Genomic DNA, 19,116 nt, shown 5'->3' with positions numbered 1-19,116 from the left:
CAGACTCCTTCAGAACTCGGCCAGGAGGACGTCGCCTCCAGGAAGCCTGCCAGGACAGCCACTCACCTCCCCGGGCGCCGCGCCACATGCCCTGTTCCTTATCATCCAGTGCTGCTGTGTCTGAGACCTCCCTGGGCTCACCTAGTGCCTGGGGTGACCTTGGTGGGCGCCCACCGTGCATGCTGTGGGCGATACCACCTGCACGAAGGCCACATCTTCCCGTGAGTGCTGAGGAAGTTTGCCCGAAGAGGTTGCACCGATTATTAAGGGGCAGGGACTTCAGAGTGAAGGGACATGCCGCACCTTCTCCCTGGCCCTGATTCTGAACTTCTCAGTGCTGACCACAGGTGGCACCTGGCCCAGGCTCTGCGGTGTCCCTGAGGTTGTCCCCAGGCATAGACGTTTGTGTGCAGCTGAGCAGGACGTGCTTTGAACATTTAGGGTTTAAGCAAATCAGCCATCACTTAAGGCCGTGGAGGATGCCCAGAGGGGATGTCCCCAAAACAGAGGTGGCAGGGGACACAGCTTGTGGGCCCGGGACCGGCTCAGGGCCGCCTGTCTCCTGCTGCCTGTGTCTGTACACAGTGGGTCTGCAGCACAGACCGCTGGGAGCCTGGACATTTCACAGGGGCTCGGTTTCCCCTGGAACCGAAGGAGTGATTGCTCTGCTTATTGGACTCATGACTCTGCAGATGTTGGCGGAGGGCTTGCTGGGTGCTGGGGCGGTCCCCGAGGGCCTACTGTGTGCAGACACAGGCGGCATCTGCACCCTGTACAAGTTGGAGGCTGGGTTTGATACAACGAACGAGGCTCTGACTTCAGAGGCGGGTGAAGCTGGTGTCCTGCCTGGCAAGTCGGGGGCAGGTCAGTGCAGGGCCCTGGAAGCACAAGAGGCTGGTCAGGGCAGAGGGTGGGGAAGCCTCTGGCGGCGGGTTCCGGTCCATTGCCTGTACACCTGCCCAGGTGAGAGCACCCATGGGAGATGGCCTTTCCGTGCGTGCCCTGGAGGCCGGGTCAGCAGGCATCGGTCTGAGTAGGATGTTGGCTTCAGGATTCGACAGTCTGGCCACCTCAGCCTGGCCCGGCTGTCCCCAGGGTCCAGAGCTTGGCCTTGTCAGGACCAGCAGTTTCCCAGCCTGTCACTCACTTCCTGGCTTCCTGGAGGAGGGAAGGAGCCTGGTTTCCCAGGCAACCGAGGAGAGGCAGGCCTGAGGCGCCCCGTGGAGGAGGCAGCAGAGGGTGGGGGCAGTGGTGGTGGGAGAGCCCTGGCCTTGCTCCCTGCCCGCTCCCTCTGCCCCCACAGCTGCTCCAGCCACCGGGCACTGGGGTGCGGGTCGGGGCCTGGCCGTGCTCCAGGCCCGGGGCACAATCATGCAGAGGGAGGTACCTGTGAGCCCGCCTGCCTCTGCCCACCTCCTGGCCCGGGGCCCAGAAAGCAAAGGATACAGGAACACGGGTGGTTCTGTGCTAAGGACACCAGCTGCGGGCGCCAGTGTCCTGGGGCTGTACCTGGGTCCTGCAGCACCTGGAGGGGACCCACACCTCGGCCGCAGAGTCTAACAGCACCTTACACTGGGCACTTAGCACTTGTGGTTTGCAGCACAGAGGGCAGCTGAGATGTGGCCACGGGCCCTGCAAGGCGGGTCAAGGTGGGGCACTGCTTTAGGGCTCCTGAGCTGGAAGGAGGCCCCTGGCAGAGGAGGAGACCAGGGAGCCTGGGCACAGGGATGCCTGCTGCCTGCCTGTGACACAAACACACACGCACGCCCACCCGCACGCATTCAGGCCGTGACCGGAAGCCGCTTCCCTACTGCTCTTGCTGTCTGTCCTCAGTGTCCTCGAGCAGTTTTAGGCTCACAGTGAAACTGAGCTGAGCTGCAGCCTCGCCCTGCACACAGCCCCCGCGCCAGCGGTGTTGCCCCGGGTGGCCACAGTTTCCATCCGGGTCACCCCGGGGCCCTGCAGGTTATAGAGGCTGACAAACGCGTGCAGGGCGCAGCTCTCACCCTGGGCTCCCCTCATTCTGGGCTCCCCGGGGTGGTCTGCTGCCCTCAGACTCCTGAGCACACCCTACTGGTCCGTCCTTCTTCCCAGCCCCGGCCCCCTTGGCTTTTTCCAAGATGTCACTGGAGGCCACGCCGGACGTGGCCTTTTCAAGCTGGCATCCTTCACACAGTGCCAGCTCCTGAGCTTTCCTGTTGTCCACTCATGGCCAGAGAGCTCCCTTCCTTCCAGCACTGCACAAGCTTCTGGGTCCACCAGCCGCAGGGTTCAGCCAGCCCTGCCGGGGCTGCTACTGCCCTATTTCCGAGGAGGTGCGGAGAGATGCGCCCTTCACAATTGTGCCTTTAACTCTGGGTGCAGGGGCGCCCTGGGCTCTGCCCCCAGGACCTAGGACCTCTTAGGCCACGCCCCCTCTTTCTTGGTGGGGGGTGTGCTGTTCTAACACCTGACCTTTGGGGTCCCTTTAACCTAGTGCCCACCCACCCTGCAAGCAGGGTACTGTTCAGAAAACACCCGGTTCCAGGGGCCTTGCAGGCTGCTGTGTAAGGGCGGTGGCTGGAGGATCGAGGTCACCTCTGTGCCAGGTGTTCCTGGGGACAAAGAGGAGACACAGGTACGCAGGAAGTGAGGACACAGCTGTGGCTGAAAAGGTCAAGCAATTAGCGTGTCCCGCTGCTCCGCCAGCCCTGCGGTGAATAGGCGGGCCCAGGAGGGGAGCTGGTGGCCGCTGGTTCCTTTCCTGCAGCCTGAGGGGCTTCAGCTCCTGCTGCAGGGAGGCGGGCTGGAGTGCCCTGTGCCAGGCTCCCTGGGGCTGCCTGGAGGTCGGTGCTGGCACCCGCTGCGCAGGTCACTTGTCCTGAGTGTTGAATGCCCGTCCAGGGCTGGTCTGTTTCAGACCCGTGTGGCCCGAGAGTGTCCCCGACCTTCAGAAATGCGTGGTGCTTGCTCTGGGGATGCTTCTGTTCCCTTCCCAGGGCTGCTGGGACAAAATACCAGGAACTTCTCTGATGAACACCACGCACATCTGCCCTCTGCGGGTTCTGAAGCCGGAGTCCTGAAGCAGGGTGACAGCAGGGCGGGTTCCTTCGGGGTGCAGGGCTTGGGAAGATGTGTTACCCGCTCTGCCCAGCGGCCAGAGGCAGCTCTGTTCCCGGACTTCAGTTTCTGATCCTCCATGTTTTTTTTTTTGTCTTTTTGAGACAGGGTCTCACTATGCAGTTCAGGCTGGCCTTGAACTCACTTTGTAGCTCAGGCTGGTTTCGAACTCGCAACTCAGACTCCCGAGTGCTAGGATTACAGGTGTGAGCCACCCAGCCTTCCTTCATCTTTTTTGACGGTTGTGTGGCATCTTCCGGGCTGCTGCTTGGCATCTTCTTCCTCTCTCTCACCCAAGCCTGGCCTCCTGCCCCCTCCGTGGCGCTGAGCCATCTGAAGTGCTGAGCCACCCGCAGTGCCCGCCGGGCCCCAGGGCAGAGCCTTCTTTAGCCGCCTGTGCCTAAACCTCCTGCTGTGGAAGTTTCTAGGCCCCTGGATTAGGAAGTGGGCATGTGTGGGCAGCTGGCATTGTCCATTCTGCCACAGGCGCTGTAAACAGGGAGAACGTAGGTCCTGCGTGTTCTAAAGCGAGGCCCTACAGAGGCCTGGGAGAGCCAGCCAGTGCCGATCTGGTGGCTTCGGAGCTCACCATGGAGCCCGCTAGGTGGTCGAACTGTCTGTCTGCTCCAGCAGTGGCGCTGGGTGGGCCCTGCGGGACAGCACAGGTGACCCAAAGCACAGAGGACCAGAATCCTTTCCCAGGATGGTGGCGGAGCCTCTGGCTTTGAAAGCAGCCTGACAGAAACCGCGGGGTGCAGTGGGAATGCATGGGCGGGTTGGGGACAGTGGGCTCTTGCTGGTCAGCTGTGGGGCCGTGTGCATCCTGGACGGACTGGACGGGACCGGATGAAAGGCCAGCTGGACCCTGTGTGTGTCTGGGTGGAAACAGGGCTGCCGGCACGCGGGATGGGGCTTCACGCACCCCAGCACCACCTGCTTTTGGAGGGACCCGCCGGCCCGGGTTCACCTCTGGGTGCAGTTTGCCTCGCCGCGCGGCTGCAGGTGCAGAAGGGCCACTAGGGGGCGCCGTGCCCCAGCGCTCCCGTCCCTGCCCACTGGAGCCTTTTCCACGTCAGGTGCACATCGCAGTTCATTCTTTTAAAATGGCTTAATGATTTAATCTTCTTATTTCCCCAGCAGAGCAGGCTTTGGATTTCCCTGGGTACATGGGGACGGTGCGGATCAGATTAATTAGTACGAGTTCCGCAGCTCGGGGCTCAGCAGAGCTCCCACAGACCTGGCCTCGCCTCTCCAGGCTCCACTGCGCCTTTGTGAAGCTCCCACGGCTGGGGTGTCGTTTCCTCCCCGCCTCGGGGGGCGCTTTGTGCAGCTCTGGACAGATGCAGGGGGCTCCAGGGAGCTGGGGCTGTGGCCAGCACCCACGGGGGGCCTCGGCTTGCTTTGGTGATCACCGAGTTCCTTAGGTTCCGCCTGCAGCCGCCTCCTGCCTCTTCCACACTCTGGTTATTTTTCCCCTTACCATGAACTGGCAACAGATTTTCTTGTCCAGTGGTTGGAATCGCTTTGAAGTACTCAGTAAAATAATAAACATAAATAAAAGCAGGGTGACTGACTGGTAGGGATGGCGGGACAAATTCCCCTCCAGAAATCAAAGAAGCCGGTGCGGAAGTCAAAGGGCTGGCGCAGGGATTAGGGCGGGATTGTGGCTGAGGGAAGGGGAGGAGGTGGGAGCCCTGGGCGAGGGTCGGGCGGGCAGCTGTCCCAGCGGTGGCAGATGGGGCGGGTGATGTCCTGTCCCAGGAGAGGCAGCGCGAGACGGTGTGATGGGGCAGCCTGCCTCGGGCCAGCACCCACCCCCGGCAGCTTCCTGTGCACGCATTTTTATTATTTTTAACACTAATTTAATATTTTGGTCCTGGGGGTTGTGCCCACCGGCCCTTCTTTTTTATTTATGCTTTTAGTTTTGAGACTGTCTTGCTAAGATGTGCAGGCTGGGTTTGAACTGACAGTCCTCCTGCCTCAGCTTCCCAGAATGCCGGCCCTGATGGTGGTATCTGACCTCCTGGCTCGGGGCTGGGGACTCCGGGAAGCCCTCTGTACTTTCTGGAGCGGCACTGGGGTGGTCTGTGCTGCTGGACCCGTGTGGACACTGTCACGGTGGCTCTGCAGGGTGGGGTCCAGTTCCCAGCCGGGCTCCTGGGTGCCTGTGTCCAGCGGCCAGCGACTGAGCTGTCCGGCAGTTGGCAGTGTCTGAGCGGGTGTCTTGCGGCCTAGACTGCCTGGTTTGCAGGGAGGCAGACATCTGGATGTTCGGATCCTTTGGGAATCGGTGGCCGCGGCTCACGGATGCTGCAGTCCTCTGAGCAGGTGCCCAGTGAGACCATGGCGGCCTGGGCCCTGATGTGTGAGTGCGGCTTCTGGGTCTGATGTGGAATGGACGACCCTGGGCAGTGTCCCCAGCTCCCCACAACCAGTGCAGGCGCTAATGACAGGGACAGGAGGTGCAGAGAGACCGGACGCTCACCGCTCAGCTGCTTCTGCACACACCGATTTCCTCCATCAGTTGTCATGACAGCTGTGTGACCAGGCCCGGTTCCGTCCCTCTGTGACTGTGCAAGGCCTGGGGAGGTGATGCCGTACCCAAGAGCCCTCTGTGCTGGCCCAGGCTGGGCCTTTGGAGGAGGCCAGGTGGCTTCCGGGCAGGGACTTGCAAGAGGGCTGTGGTGGATGCGGGATCTGGGCTTCCGGAGGGAGCACGGCCCGCACACAGGCCTGATGGCTCCTCAGCGCCCCCCAGAGGGCCGAGGAGACGGGTTCCATGAGGGAGCAGGGGAAGGCGCTGGAAGGTGACCTGGGCCTGTGGCAGCTCGGGGTGCCACAGGAGTGCTTGGCCCCAACTCTGGGGGCAGCAGAGGGCTGGGCTGGGCTGAGAGTGCAGGGCCCCCTTACAGAGCTGGCACTGCAGTACAAGGTCTGGGGGTGTCATGGGGTACACGGTACACAGAGCCCGGGTGCCCCTGAGGATTCGCCCTGATGCGTGGGAGAAGCACAAAGACCAGGCAGGCTGCCCTCTGTCCTGCGGCTCCCCCGGGCCTCTGTGAGCCAGGAGCAGTGGGTCCGTCCTCCCCGGAGAGTGGGGGGACAGTGCACTTGGGAGCTGGTGTTCAGTGGCACCTGGGGACCTTCCTTCCTGCTCCTTCCCACAGATAACTCGTTTTTCTGCGGTCCTAACAACTTCTCATCACCCTGGGGACAGAGGGGAAGAAAAAGCCTGTTTTTCTGGGCCAAGGGAATCCTGTGTTCAACCTCGGCTCCTGCGTTCCCACGCATACTTAGACACCAATACTCAGGCAGCTTTCGGGGTTCAGGCCCAGTTTCCAGAGGACCCGGCTGGGTCCTCTCTGTCCCGCTTTGGCCGCCGGCTGCAGGTGCCCGGAGGCCGAGGTGCCTGGTGCCCTAATTGTAGAGTGTGGTCCTCCCGCTGGTCTGCGGCTCAGCCCACCGTGCCCACGCTGCAGTAACTGGGGTTCGGAGACCCACGGTGCCAGGCTGACGGGAGCCCTCGCCTGCCCTTGAGAGCCGGAGGTGGACTCGGAGAAGAGCAGTGGGTTCCGGTCCACTGACAGCCCCGCCCGGAGTTATCTGCCGGGCTGTGTTACCGTGTGCAGGTGCCTGTTGCCACGGGCTTGTTGGTTCTGCACTTGTGCTAGGTGCTGTCTGGGCCCAGCTTTGTGCAGAACCTGGTCCCCACGCTGTCCTCACCAGGGTCAGGGAGGCAGGTGCTCCCCACAATGGCACAACTTGGGGACCAGAGTTTGTCTTGGTCTCCGGTAGTGGGAGGTGTAGGCAACCCAAAGGAGGGACCCTGGCATGTGTGTGTGTGTGTGTGTGTGTGTGTGCGTGTGCGTGTGCGTGTGCACGTGTGCAATGAGATGCTTTCCAGGGTGGCATGGCGTGGAGGGGGTGGCTGAAGAGCAGTGGTGGGCACAGCTGGGTGGGGACAGTGGCAGGTGACCCACAGGAGAGGTCTGGAAGGCGCTGGGCAGAGGGGCATGTGTGTGAGTGTGTGTGGGGGGGTGAGCAGCTAGGTTGATGAGGCTGGGATCACTCATCCAGTCTTTGGGAAGCATCGGGAAGGGTTGGTTTTGTGGGAGCCCTGGGGGATGCCACCTGGGGGACTGACGTGGGTAGCTTTGTGTGCTGACTCAGAGAGGACTTGCAATGGCAGAAAACTCAACTCAAGGTGAGAATTCACAAGAACATTTAGTCACAAGACCCAAGGGTGCTGGGCTCAGGTGAGACTCGATCCAGCACACAGATGGTGTCACTGACTTGGTTCTTGTCTCCGCTTGGCCCTTTGACCTGGGGTCCTGGATCCACCCTGGGGCTCCAGTATGAGGCCAGGCATGGTGGCAGGGGAGATGGCTCTCCCCAGGGAAGGCCGCTGGTTAGAGCACCAGGGAGAAGCAGTGACAGTGTCCGGGTCAGTCACCCACAGGGGTGGGGAGCCCGGCACCTCACAGGCTGGCGTGACTGCCCTGGCACAGAACAGGCAGTGCGGCGGTGCCAACAGGAAGTGCAGCTCTGCCGAGGGCGGTGCCGGGTCCAGCCCCCGGGCCTTCCTCTGTGTTCTTAGGGTCAAGTGTGACACGAGTGGCTTCTTCCCCGCTTCCTCTCTTCCCTAGCAGCTTGCTGTGTCCCGGAGAAAGTTCCCAAGGCTCCCTCTGCCACAGAGCAGCTTCTGTCCCTGCATCCCGGCGGGCTCTGAAGGACCCGCCGCCACCCCCTCGTTCTCTGCCGCACCCCGTGTGTACTGCCGGTGCAGCTGCCTGCTTGCCGTCTCTCTGGCTCCCCTTTCACGTCCTGCTAGCGAGGTCTGATGACTGCGTCCTCCTCTCTCCTCCCTTCAGAGGCGATGCCACCCTCGGCTCTTTGGGGCTCACCCCTCCGCCCCTCTCTCTGTGCGTTCACACGCATGTGCACAGACTTACGGTCCTGATCTTTTTCTGGCTGTGTTTTTTACATCAGTGCTGTTGGTTCTCTGTATCTGTGGTTCCACATCTCTGGATTCAACCGGTGGCAGATTGAAAATATTTAACGGGTTAATTGCGTCTGTGGGGACAGGGCTGGACTGTTCCACTGTCTCGTTCCTTAAACAGTGCAGTGCGGTGACCGTTTGCATAGCATTTGCGTTGCCTCATGGGTTAGAAGTCATCAGAGATGATTTAAACTACCCAGAAGGATGTGTGTGGCTTCTGTACCCACTCTGCACCCAGCGTGTAGTATCTGTGGGATTTGAAATCCACGGGGAGTCCTGGGCCAATCAGTTTCCTGCCAGTACAGAAGGATGACTTTGTCACTTGGATTGTTTTGAACCCTGCTTCTTATAAAAAGTCAGTGCCACGATATGTATCATGCTTAATTAATTATGCATTGGTTCCTTAGGAACCTCCGAGGTACCAGGTGGGTGCCGGGTGGAAGGGCCCAGGACACGCTGGGCCCCGGCCCTGCCCTGGCTCTGACGTCCACAGCGGCTGCAGTGCCTGAGGCTTTGGGCACCTGCCCGGGATGATTCCTAACGCAGATCAGCAGCCTGTGAGTCTCCTTCGGACCGTGAGAGGCTGAGATTCACACACATTAGTTCAGACTTTGGGCTTATTTTATTCCAAGATGGACCCTCATATGCTGGCAGGCCAAACCCCCAAATCAGGTGTCCCGGCTGAGGGGTCCTCATGGCTGGGAACAGTGCTGGTGCACCCTGATTCCTGTGGTCTCCTGGGCCTGTACAGAGATGTGCTCTCCCAATGCACAAAAATACTGGGCTCGTTAAGATGGGGCTGCCTAATCAGTGGTGGCGCACACCTGTAATCCCGGCATTTGGGAGGCTGAGGCAGGAGGATTCAGTGTGAGTTCAAAGCCAGCCTGGGCTACATGGTGTGTTCAAGGCCAGGATGAACCGCATAATGAAACCCTGCCTCAAAAACAAAACAAAACAAAACAACCAAAAAGAAAGAAAGAAAGACAGACAGAGAGAGAGAGAGAGAGAGAGAGAGAGAGAGAGAGAAATACAGATGCAGCCATTCCTGCGGGACCAGGCAGGCCAAACTCCTTTCCGTGGGCAAACGCCCGGATCTGTCACCGGCAGCACGGAGGGACCTGCCTTTGAGGAGCGGCTGCACGGATCACGGGGCGCCCGCCTTTCCCTGCTTCCCAGATCTGGGTCAGGAAGAGGAGTCGCTCCTCGGGGCGCTGTTAGCACGCAGCAGCCTTCCACTCGGCGGGGTGCGGGGTGCGTCATCCGTGCAGGGCGTGGCCCTGAGAAGCTGGAACACGAGCTCTGGGGCTCTGCACCCCCAAAGGGCCGCTCTGGGCCTGGGCTGTCCTCGAGCGGCTCTGACCCAAAGCCCCTGCTGGGTGCACGCCCAGCCCAGCACCGCTGTCCTCTTGCTGAGGTTTATTTGGGTTTATTCTGCCTCCGCCGAGCTGTGAGACCCTCCCGGGAGACACAGCGAGGGTTTGGCTGAGGGATGTAATTATTCTGGTAAATGACAGCTCTGGTTGTTGAGAGCACGTGGGAGCTGGGACCTAAATCCAGGGACCCCAGCGCCGCCCCGGGGTGCCTGTGCACCGGCTCCAGCGCTGAGTCCCTGCCGCCCCGCCCCTCGGAGCGGGGTCCACCTCAGGGAGACCGAGGCTGGCCAGGTGGGGGTGCTGAGGTGTCCCAGCCATAGCCAGGCCGCTTGGCCGCCCGGCCAGGTCTTTGGCTGAGGAACAGGTGGGAGGGACCCTTTTTTTGGTCGGTTTGCTCTCTCTCTGATCCCGCTGGGGTTCCTCCCGTGAACCTTCCCTCCCCGTGGAAACCCGTGTGCGTCTTTTCTTTGTGGAGCTGTCCCAGAGGTGGTGGCCAAGTGCATCCAATTTGTCCAGAGGGCCCGGCGAGGAAGGGGTCAGAAGAGGGACTCAGGGTCCACTCGCCTTTCCCCGCAACCTCTTGCGGCACCCCCGGCCTCTCGCGCCCCATCTTTGCAGGGTGCCTGTGTGTCCTGGTCCCCCGTTCTGTCCCGGTCTCCTCGCAGGGCCGGAGACCAATCGGCCTTGGTCCCTGCCCGACTCAGCCTTTGCCCTGTCCCTGGATGGGGTCTGGAGGACAGAAGGGAGCGGCGGCTGCCGGCAGCCATTTATTTTGGGCACAGCCTGGGTCAAAATAAGCAACTAAGCCATTGGGTCCACACAAAGGGAAAGGTTTAAAAAGCGAAAGCAAGGTGGACGCTTTCTTCTGGCCCGAGGCCGACAGGGCAGGCTTTTGTGAGGCCTGCAAATGGAACAGTTGGGGTTTTGATTCTTTCTTCCTTTTTATGCTCTTGAAATTCCGAAGCAGGAAAGGTGTGGGGTTTTTTGCTTTGCTTTGTTTTTTTAACCCTGGCTCCGGCTCTCTGGGTGGAGCGGCCAAAGAGATCGTCTTTGGAAACATTGGGGCGGCCTTGCCATGGAAACCGAGGCACAGAGCAGTTAAGTGGCCTGGCTGAGGTTTCATCAGTATTGAGGGTTTTTTTTTCTTTTTTGAGACAGGGTCTCGCTGTGCAGTTCAGGCTGGCCTTGAGCTCACTTTGTAGCCCAGGCTGGTCTTGAACTTGCATTGATCTTCCTGCCTCAGCCTCCTGAGTGCTGGGATTACAGGCGTGAGCCACCACGCCCGGCTAAGGTTTCATCAATTTTTGTGGGGTGTTTTGGTACTGGGATCAAGCTCACAGCCTCCTGCTTGCCAGGCAGGCGCTTATGCCGCTGAGCTAATCCTCAGCCGGCCTGGCTGAGGTCACACTGCCGGTGCAGAGGCCTACTACGCGCAGGTCTGTGCTGAGACAGACTTGGGGCTCACTGGGGTGTTGGGGGCCCGCATGCCGAGCAGGGTGGCCCCGTGTGCCCCAGGGAATCCACACCAAGTCCCGAGCAGCAGCTTTGCCGAACGTTCAGCAGCTCAGGCAGTGGTGGCCTCTGCGACCTCTGCCGTCCTGTGCCCAGCAGCAGGGCTGTCCCTGCCGTCCTGCCAGACCCTCCCTGGCCCACGCTCCCCAGCATTTCTCCTTTCCCTGTGCCCTGCAGCCCAAGGCCACGCATACACATGGCCAGGTGACCTTGGGCAGCGGGCACAGCCTCGGCAGACTCTGGCCGTCACCTGCCACTGCGGCCCTTCCCGGCCCAGTGCTCGCTGCCTCCTGCAGGGCCTCTTGGGGTGTCCTGTGGCGAAAGGCCCCCCTCGTCCTCCAGGCTGCTGCAGGAAGCCATCCCTCCCTCCTGTGAGCCCCGAGACAAACACCCGAGCCACCTCATCCCCAGGGCTCCCCGGGAGGCGGGTCTTCCACCACACTGGGGAAACCAAGGCTTAGCAGGTAGCAGGGTGCGATTTGAACTTGGCTGTGTGGCCTCGGCCTGTGCTCCTGGGGCTGGGCCTGGGGTCCGTGGCCCTGTCGCCTCCCCTTGGGGACTTGGTTTACGCTGGCCATCGTGGGTGACAGGGGAGACGTTGCCGTCCCACAGCCTGGCGGTTTTCCTGAGCCTGCTTCTCGTTTATTAAGGTCACAAAACCCCTGGCCCTGTGCAGAGGTGTTTCTGATGTCCAGGGACAGTGTGGAACCTCTGTTTTTATGTGACCCACTTTCTGGCTTTGAAAGCGCTGCTCGCTTCCTCTTCCCCTGCTGTGGTTTTGAAGTAAGTAAAGCTTCCTGCCTTCCGCTGGCCTCTGGATGTCCAGGGCCGGGGGGGTGGACAGTGTGCTGTGCCCCGTGACTCTGCCTTTCCGAGAGGAATCGGGGTGACTGGTGCTGACCGCCCACGTGGCTTGTGTGCCCCCTGGACGACCTTACTCTTAGATGGACCCGGATCTTCGTGCTTTCTTGGATGTCAGTGTGACCACCACGCATGGCCTCGGCCGGCAGGGACCTCCCAGGCCTCCTCTGGGTCCTCCTGGGTGACACAGCTGGGAAATCGGGACTCAGGAGTCCACGGCCTCATGCAGACCTCCAGTCGCCAGGCTGCTGCGTGGTGAGGGGTTTGCTGAAACATCACCTCTTCTGCCCTTTAAGCCTCTTTTTTTTTTTGTCTTTTTGAGACAGGGTCTCGCTGTGCAGTCCAGGCTGGCCTTGAGCTCACTTTGTAGCCCAGGCTGGTCTCGAACTCGCAACGATCCTCCTGCCTCAGCCTCCTGAGTGCTGGGATTACAGGCATGAGCCACCACGCCCGGCTGCCTTTAAGACTTGGCCAGCTGGTGCCCTCAGGCTGAGACAGGAGGATCCACAAGTCCAAGCATAGCTGGCTAAATTAGGAAGACCTGTCTCAACACACAAAACCTCCCCAAAATAAAACAAACAAAGAAACGCTCAGACAAACGTGGCTAGGGTTGCTAAGAATGTAGCACAGCCCTGAACCCTGGCTTCCATTCCCAGGACTCCCAAAAATAAACAAATGAAATGAAACCGGGCCTAGGATGTGGTAAAACGATCTGCGGAACTTGGTCTCTGTTTTCTGCTCGGGCCGGGCGCACTGGGGGGATCTTCGGAGCATTTTCAGGAGGCCGAGCAAAAGGAGTCTTGGAAACCTGCGTGTTCACTGCAACTCTCAGAGGCCTCTAGTGTTTCCTGCTGCAGAATTACTGCAAGAATTTGGGGGTAAAGAGCTGAGAATCTGGGCATTGAGAGTTGTCCATGTCCCCAGGGCGTGTTCGGTGAGCTCATGAGGGGCGGGCCGGGACCCGCAGGCCTCCTCAGGCCTCAGCAGGGCAGCGCCCTCGATGGGGAGAGGAGAGGCCCATGGGGTGGGTGCAGACTGTGGAAACACATGTAGAAGGCAGCATTTACCACAGTCCCGTCTCTAAGCACACCCGCAGAGTGTGCCGCCACCACCCCCAGCTGTCACTGGAACCTTTTCATCTTCGCAAACCGGAACTCGGTACCTGTCCAGCACGAGCCCTCCCAGCCCTGGCCTCTGCCTTTCATCTCTGGGTGCCTTATCTAAGAGGAATGACAGTCTTTTTGCGGATGACTTAATTCTCTGAGCACAGCCTTCCCAAGGTCTGTCCATGCTGCCGCAGGTACCAACATGCCTTTCCTTTTCAGGGCTGAATAGTACTCTGCCTTCTGTCTGGAGCTCTGTGGTTATTTCCACCCTGTGGCTGTTATGACCGTTGCCGCTGTGATCGTGGCTGTAGGAGGTTCTGCTTTTCACAAAGCCAAGCATCGGGGCTTTCACTGGTGTGAGGGGGCACCAGGGTCCTGAGGTCCTGCTGCTGTCATCGCTCTGAGGGGCAGAGGGAGTGTTGTCCTCAAGCTGGTTCACAGTGTTCCCCGCAGGCAGCCTCGTGTAAGGGAGGAGACTCAGCCAAGGTGAAGGGGGCTGGGGCCGCCTGCCAGGAGGTGCCCTGGGGACCTGTGCTCTTCCAAGGCGAGGCTCCACCCTGAGTCCCTTGCTCCTGACCCTGTGGTGCGGAACCTTGAGGGTCCCTCTGGTGCCAGGGAAGATGAGAGGTCCTTTCTGACGCCCTGGACTCGGGCTGTGTCTCTTAGCTCACAGCTGCCTTTTTTTTTCTTTGAGACATTATGTAGCCCAGGCTGGCCTTGAACTCACAGAAATCTTCCTGCCTCAGCCTCCGGAGTGCTGGGATTACAGGTATACCCCTCATGGGGTGTGCACTGTGGGTCAGAGCCATGGAGTGTGTCTCTTTCCTCCTGTGTGCTGAGTCCACCTGTCGATGAGAGGTGACCACTATGGCCATGCAGGGTGTGGGGCCGGCAGGACCAGCCAGGCAGGCTGCATCTGGGGCCACAGGAGGTGACTGTGGAATGCAGGGAGTGTGTGTCCCACAGAGGAGCTGAGGTGGGCTTGTGGACCCCGAAAGTGTGTCCAGGGCACACAGCCCAGCTGTGGTCTGGAAAGCCCACAGACACCAGGCAGCGTACATGCACGGTCCATCAGATTTCTGTCCCTAGTGACGTCGCCCTGGACAGCGGCACCTTGGTTTCTACCTCTCTCTGTCGTGCCGTCAGGAGGGCTGTCCACACCTCAGGGCCATGGCTTATCTGTTGCCCCTGTGGTCGAAGCCCTGCCTGCTACAGCCACCTTGGGCAGGCCTGCAAGTCTCCAGAAGCATCCAGAAGCTTCTAGAAGCTTCTATGCCTTGGCCATGTGTTCCAAAGAACAGGGAGAACAGGTTGGCAGGGGTTGGCGGGAACTGGGGAACGTCTGGTGTGGGGCTCTTTCTGTGCTTCCAGCCGCTGGGGAGCGTTTGCTAAACGTGACAACAGGCGGTGCCCTCCGTGGCCAGCGTGAGGCCACGAATCCCACTTAACCCAACCGTGGTTTTCTTTGTCTTCTCCCAACAGTGAGTGACCTGCAGGAAGAGGGCAGAAGTGCCATCAACTCGCCGATGTCCGCTGCCTCGGTGGACGTCCACCCCGAAGACACTCAGCTCGGTACGGTGGGCTCCTGGACCTCCGGCCCCGGTCTGTGCACAGCTGCTCTCCATGGGGCTCTCGGGCCTGGTGGTCTGCCTTTGATGGAACACCAACTGGGCGTTTCAGTCGGGCTTCGTCAAGGCCAAGGGTGTAGAGGAAGCAAGCTTCCTGGTGTGGGGCACGTGGACATGCCCAGGGGCCACTTTCCCGGCCTGCCGTGATCAGGGTGTGGCCCAGGTGCATTTCTGGGGTCCGGTGGATGTCAGAGGAAGCGTGCTCTGCTCCTTCCCAGCCCTGCTCAGAGGGGGGGCCTGTCTGTCCTTCCGTCTTCCGTGGGGAGGCCACGCCTCAGGAGCTCGCAGCAGGGAGAGGTGCAGGCCCCCTTCGACCCCCTTTCCTCCTGGGAGATCCGGCCTCTGCTGCTGCTGGATGGATGCTCCAGTCCGGCCCCGCTCTGCCCGCGGACCTGGGACCTGGACGTGGACCTAGCACTTTGTTGCATGGGCTCCTCCTGTGCTGTGGGCCTCTGGGGCTGTCCTGGGTACCAGGGGCTCTTCCCCCACCCTCTTTTGGAGACAGGGTCTCACTATGCCATTTAGGCTACCATTGGGCTCCCTTTGAAGCCCAGGCTGGTCTCAATTTACAAAATGATCCTCCTGCCTCAGCCTCCCGAGTGCTAGGATTACAGGTGTGCTCCTCCACGCCTGGCTGCCCCAGGAGTTCTGTGTAGCTGCTGTGGCCCCTGCCACCAACACCCTTGGCACCCTCACCCAAGGGGACACCAAAAACATTCTCAGACATTACCACTGTCCCTGGGGAGGGACACGTCACCTCCGATACAGACCAACGGGGTCCTAGGAAACAGATTTCCCTTGGGCGGGTGCCAGGCGGTGCCAACCCTTCTGTGTCACTGACTTCCTAAATGGCTGCCCTGGGGCCTGGTCAGTGCCAGCCGTGCCCCACCTGGGGACATCCAGGCAGGGGCGGCACCTCCTGGGTAGCGGAGCGGACTGGGGACGGGCACACCTGGCTGTGAAGTGTCATCTTGGTTGTTTTTGTTTTGCTGTTTCTAATATTCCCAGTTTTTCTTTTACACACAATGTCCAATTCCAATCTTTCGGCTCCTCCCTGTGTTTGCTCCCCGCGGCCCAGGAGCCCGAGGCTGCCACCTGATGTCCCAGCTGGGCAGGTCGCTGCTCTGGTCCCCGTGGGTGCCGCCCTCCCCCGTTTGCTGTTTCTGCCCCACACGGGGGGGCGCGGTAGGGTCGGGGGCCTGGCCCAGGCTGGCGGGAGGAGGGAGTCTGGCTTCACCCCCAAAGCAGAGGTCTGCCCCGTGCTGTGGGATCTGACGTCCACACGTGACGGCCGCGTCCTCTGTCCTCACCAAGGACGTGGCGAGGTCTCCGCTTCCTGCCGTTTCCCGCTGCGGCCCCCCTGCCAGCCCAGCTAACTGTCACCCCTTATCCCTGACAGAGGAGAATGAGGAGCGAACTATGATTGACCCCACCTCCAGGGAGGACCCCAAATTCAAGGAGCTGGTCAAGGTAAGCAGGTCCGACTTGCATCAGTGTCCCCGTTAGGGCGAGGCCTCTGTTTGGGGACCAGGGCGTCCTGGCGGAGCGAGCTGAGCCCTGGGCTCCTGAAAGGGACATGGGTGCATGACCGAGCGGGGTGCACAGACCACGGAGGACTTGTTCCTGCGCCGAGCGTGGCAGGCCTGGAACCCGCTTCTTTGGAGAGGCTGGCTGGGGTCAAGATGGGTTTCAGGGTGCCAGGGCCTTGCATCGGGCTTTTGCACCCCTTTACCATGGGCTGGGAGTTGGGGATCATTGCAGAGCTGCGTCTCTGTCCCATTTGCAGAGGAGCCGAGCTCAGAGTCCCTCCCTGCTGGCCAGTGGTCAGTGTTGCCACTTCTGGAAGCATCAGTGCAGGCTGGCTGCTTTGTCCCCCGAAGTCCTGGGGGGACAAGAGCCCCACTGTTTCCTGGGAGCGGAGGGCCAGCTCTTTGCTAGCAACTCAGCCTGCTGCTTCCTCTGCGGGGCTTCGGGCCCAGCGGGGAGCAGCTGGGGCTGCAGGGGGACAGCTCCAGGGCAGCTGAGCAAAGGCCTCGCCTGCACGGCCCCTTCTCGGTCAGACGACCAGGGCTTTGCAAATGCCACACACAGCCATTTCCACAGTAAAGCTCCCACCTTGGCCACGGCCACTGTGGGGCCCAGGGCTGTGCTTAGAGAAATGCGTGTCCCAGGGCGGATTCTGGGGGACAGGGTGATGCCAAGTCGCCCCCTGGGTTTTGGGGTCCACTCAAAGACATGGGTTCTGTTTTCTTTATAATTTTGCCTTGCAGTGTTGGGAATTGAACTCAGGATTTCACGTTATGTTACCCAGTTCTGTGAGGTTGATGCTTAACAACTTTAGTTATCTAGTTTATTTTATTAAGGAAATTTCTTTCCTGAGTCATTTTGTTATTCCAAAGAATGCCCTTTAAGAAAAGGAGCTCACTTTGCCACCTAAATATCCATGGGTGGTGGCTCACACCTGTAATCCCAGCACTCGGGGAAGCTGAGGCAGGAGATTCTCCAGTTTGAGTCCAGCCCAGGCTCTGCCCTTTGTACTATTCAGGGTGTGACCCAGTGAGTGCTGCCCAAGTGAGTTCAGCCCACTTAGGGGGGGACCATCTGCTTTTACCCCCCTAACCCTCCAAGGCCCCCGAGGCTCACCAGCTCCCTGGGCTGCCTGCAGCCCGGCCAGGGTCGCACACTCGGGGACTGAACTATCTTTCAGGCCTTGGTGGGTCAGGGCCACCGGCCCTTGGGTGGGGACCACACCCGAGTCGGCCCCAGCAGATGCCACGTTCAGTGGTCCACGGCAGAGGCTGGGCAGCAGCAGCCAGCACGCTGACCTCAGCAGGGGCAGCGGGGCTCACAGTTGCCGTCCACTTCCCCCAGCTCTGTCCTCTGCACCTTCCTCCTGTCCACTCTGCTCTAAGAGGTCTCTGTTTTAAAGTCCCCAGTGCCCGCTGCCCCCGTGGGAGTCCTGGGCTCTGGCTGGACCCCACTGACAGTGGCGGGCCGGTTACCTCGAGCTGTGAGCCTCCGTCCTGTACTGTCCTGTAGAAGTGGTGTCGGGGATGAGGCGGGGTCTCCGGCCCAGTGTGAGCAGGGCTGGCCTGGCCCCCGCTTGGACCCGGCTCCTCTGTTCTGCGGCCCGAAAGGCGTCTTCTGGGCCGCGTCTCCTGTGCTGTCATTTTCTCTGGAGTGTCCCAGATGTGTCCCTTCTGCACGGAGGCGAGTGCTGCCTGGTGACAGATGAAACATTGGGTCTGTTTTTGGTCTTTACTTGAAGGACTCCTGCGCTTGGCTGGATAGAGGCCTTCATGCTGTGGAATAAACAGTCTGCTTTGGTCTTTGCTCTCAAACCTGGCACAGAGGTCCCCAAACCCTCGGAGTTGCCTGAATAATGGGGTGTGTTTCATCATTCACAAGGAGCCCTTTGGGGACCTGGGGCTACTGCTGGGGGTGACATCGGTGTCTGGCAGGGGGAGGGCAGCCCCTTCCCCCCCTGCATGCCCAGGCCTCTCTGTCGGACTCTGGGCACTCACCTTCCTTTGTGGTGGACGGTACCCCTGAGTACAGTGGATTCCCCAGCTCTGTGATCTGCTCTGCGGGCCCTCCATCCCTGCACGGGAGGCCCAGGGCGTGATCTCTGGGCAGAAGAAACAGGGTCTCCTGGGGATGCTGTCAGCGCCTGAAGCCAAGGCCGAGTCCTCTCCTTCCGGCGTGTGACTCCAGGCAGCCGGTGGACCAGGGGTACGCGGGCGAGGCCGAGGACGGGGCAGTGCACTTTGGCATCGGGAGGAGCCTCAGGAGGCCTCCTGAGCGCGGCTGCCCCAAGCCCTTGATCCCACCTCCTGGGGTGCACGGATCTCCTCCCCGTGTATTGGGCAGGACTCTTCCTGTTCTCCACACTGTTTCTTTTTGTTCTTTTTTTGTCGTTTGCCCTTTGTACTGGGAAGAAAATCAGTTGCATACAACCCCTGTCCGGCCGCAGCCTGCGCGGTGGGGGCCGCCAGACCCCGCTCCATCCACCAGCACCCCACCCCGCCCTCGTTTGGCCTTTGGGACAAGCCTGCGTCCTCCAAGGGCTCTGTGGCCAGGACTCTGTCTGGAAGTGATTAAAACGTAGCTGTCATAGCTCTGGGGGAGACAGACTGCAGACCCGGATTCTAACCCAGGGAACAAGGAAAAGTCGCTTTTTATCCTGGTTGAAGCAGGCTCCTGAGAGGTGCCGGGTCGGCCGCTGGGCAGGGACGTGATTAACACGAGTCCTGGACATTTGCCCGCAGGCCTCGGGGCTGCACATGAGCGGATCCCTAAAAATAATGAGAGGAGCCATCTTGACAGTGGAGGAAGACGGATGGCCTGGGCAGCGGAGGACAGGGTGTGCGGTGCCCAGGAACCTGCTGCCCCCGCCCAGGGACACAGGGAAGGGGGCCCGGTGACTTGGTGTCACATGGAGTTTCACGTGCGCCTCTCTCCGCTGGGTGTTTCTGTGTCTGGGTTTGGACCGGCTGGAGAGCCAGCTGTCATCTCTCTGGGGTGGACGCTTCTGTTTC

At 60.5% G+C, this 19,116-nt stretch overlaps 1 protein-coding gene across 2 annotated transcripts in view; it reads left to right on the top strand.

Annotated features, from left to right (window-relative positions):
- The window catches only part of Parvb (parvin beta), a 69,572-nt gene that overhangs the window by 17,270 nt on the left and 33,186 nt on the right, over positions 1–19,116 (top strand). For both annotated transcript variants that reach the window (XM_003470563.5, XM_063243812.1), the window contains exons 2-3: positions 14,433–14,522; positions 15,978–16,048. In XM_003470563.5, coding sequence (XP_003470611.1) covers positions 14,433–14,522; positions 15,978–16,048 — 161 coding nt within the window. The remainder of the gene's footprint in view (positions 1–14,432; positions 14,523–15,977; positions 16,049–19,116) is intronic.

The sequence above is a fragment of the Cavia porcellus genome, unplaced genomic scaffold (assembly GCF_034190915.1).
Source record: "Cavia porcellus strain 051 isolate PalLab524CR breed Dunkin Hartley unplaced genomic scaffold, mCavPor4.1 scaffold_40, whole genome shotgun sequence".
NCBI classification, from domain to species: domain Eukaryota; kingdom Metazoa; phylum Chordata; class Mammalia; order Rodentia; family Caviidae; genus Cavia; species Cavia porcellus.
The sequence above is the reverse complement of the archived record's forward strand: the minus strand, read 5'-3'. Positions and strand labels throughout refer to the sequence as shown.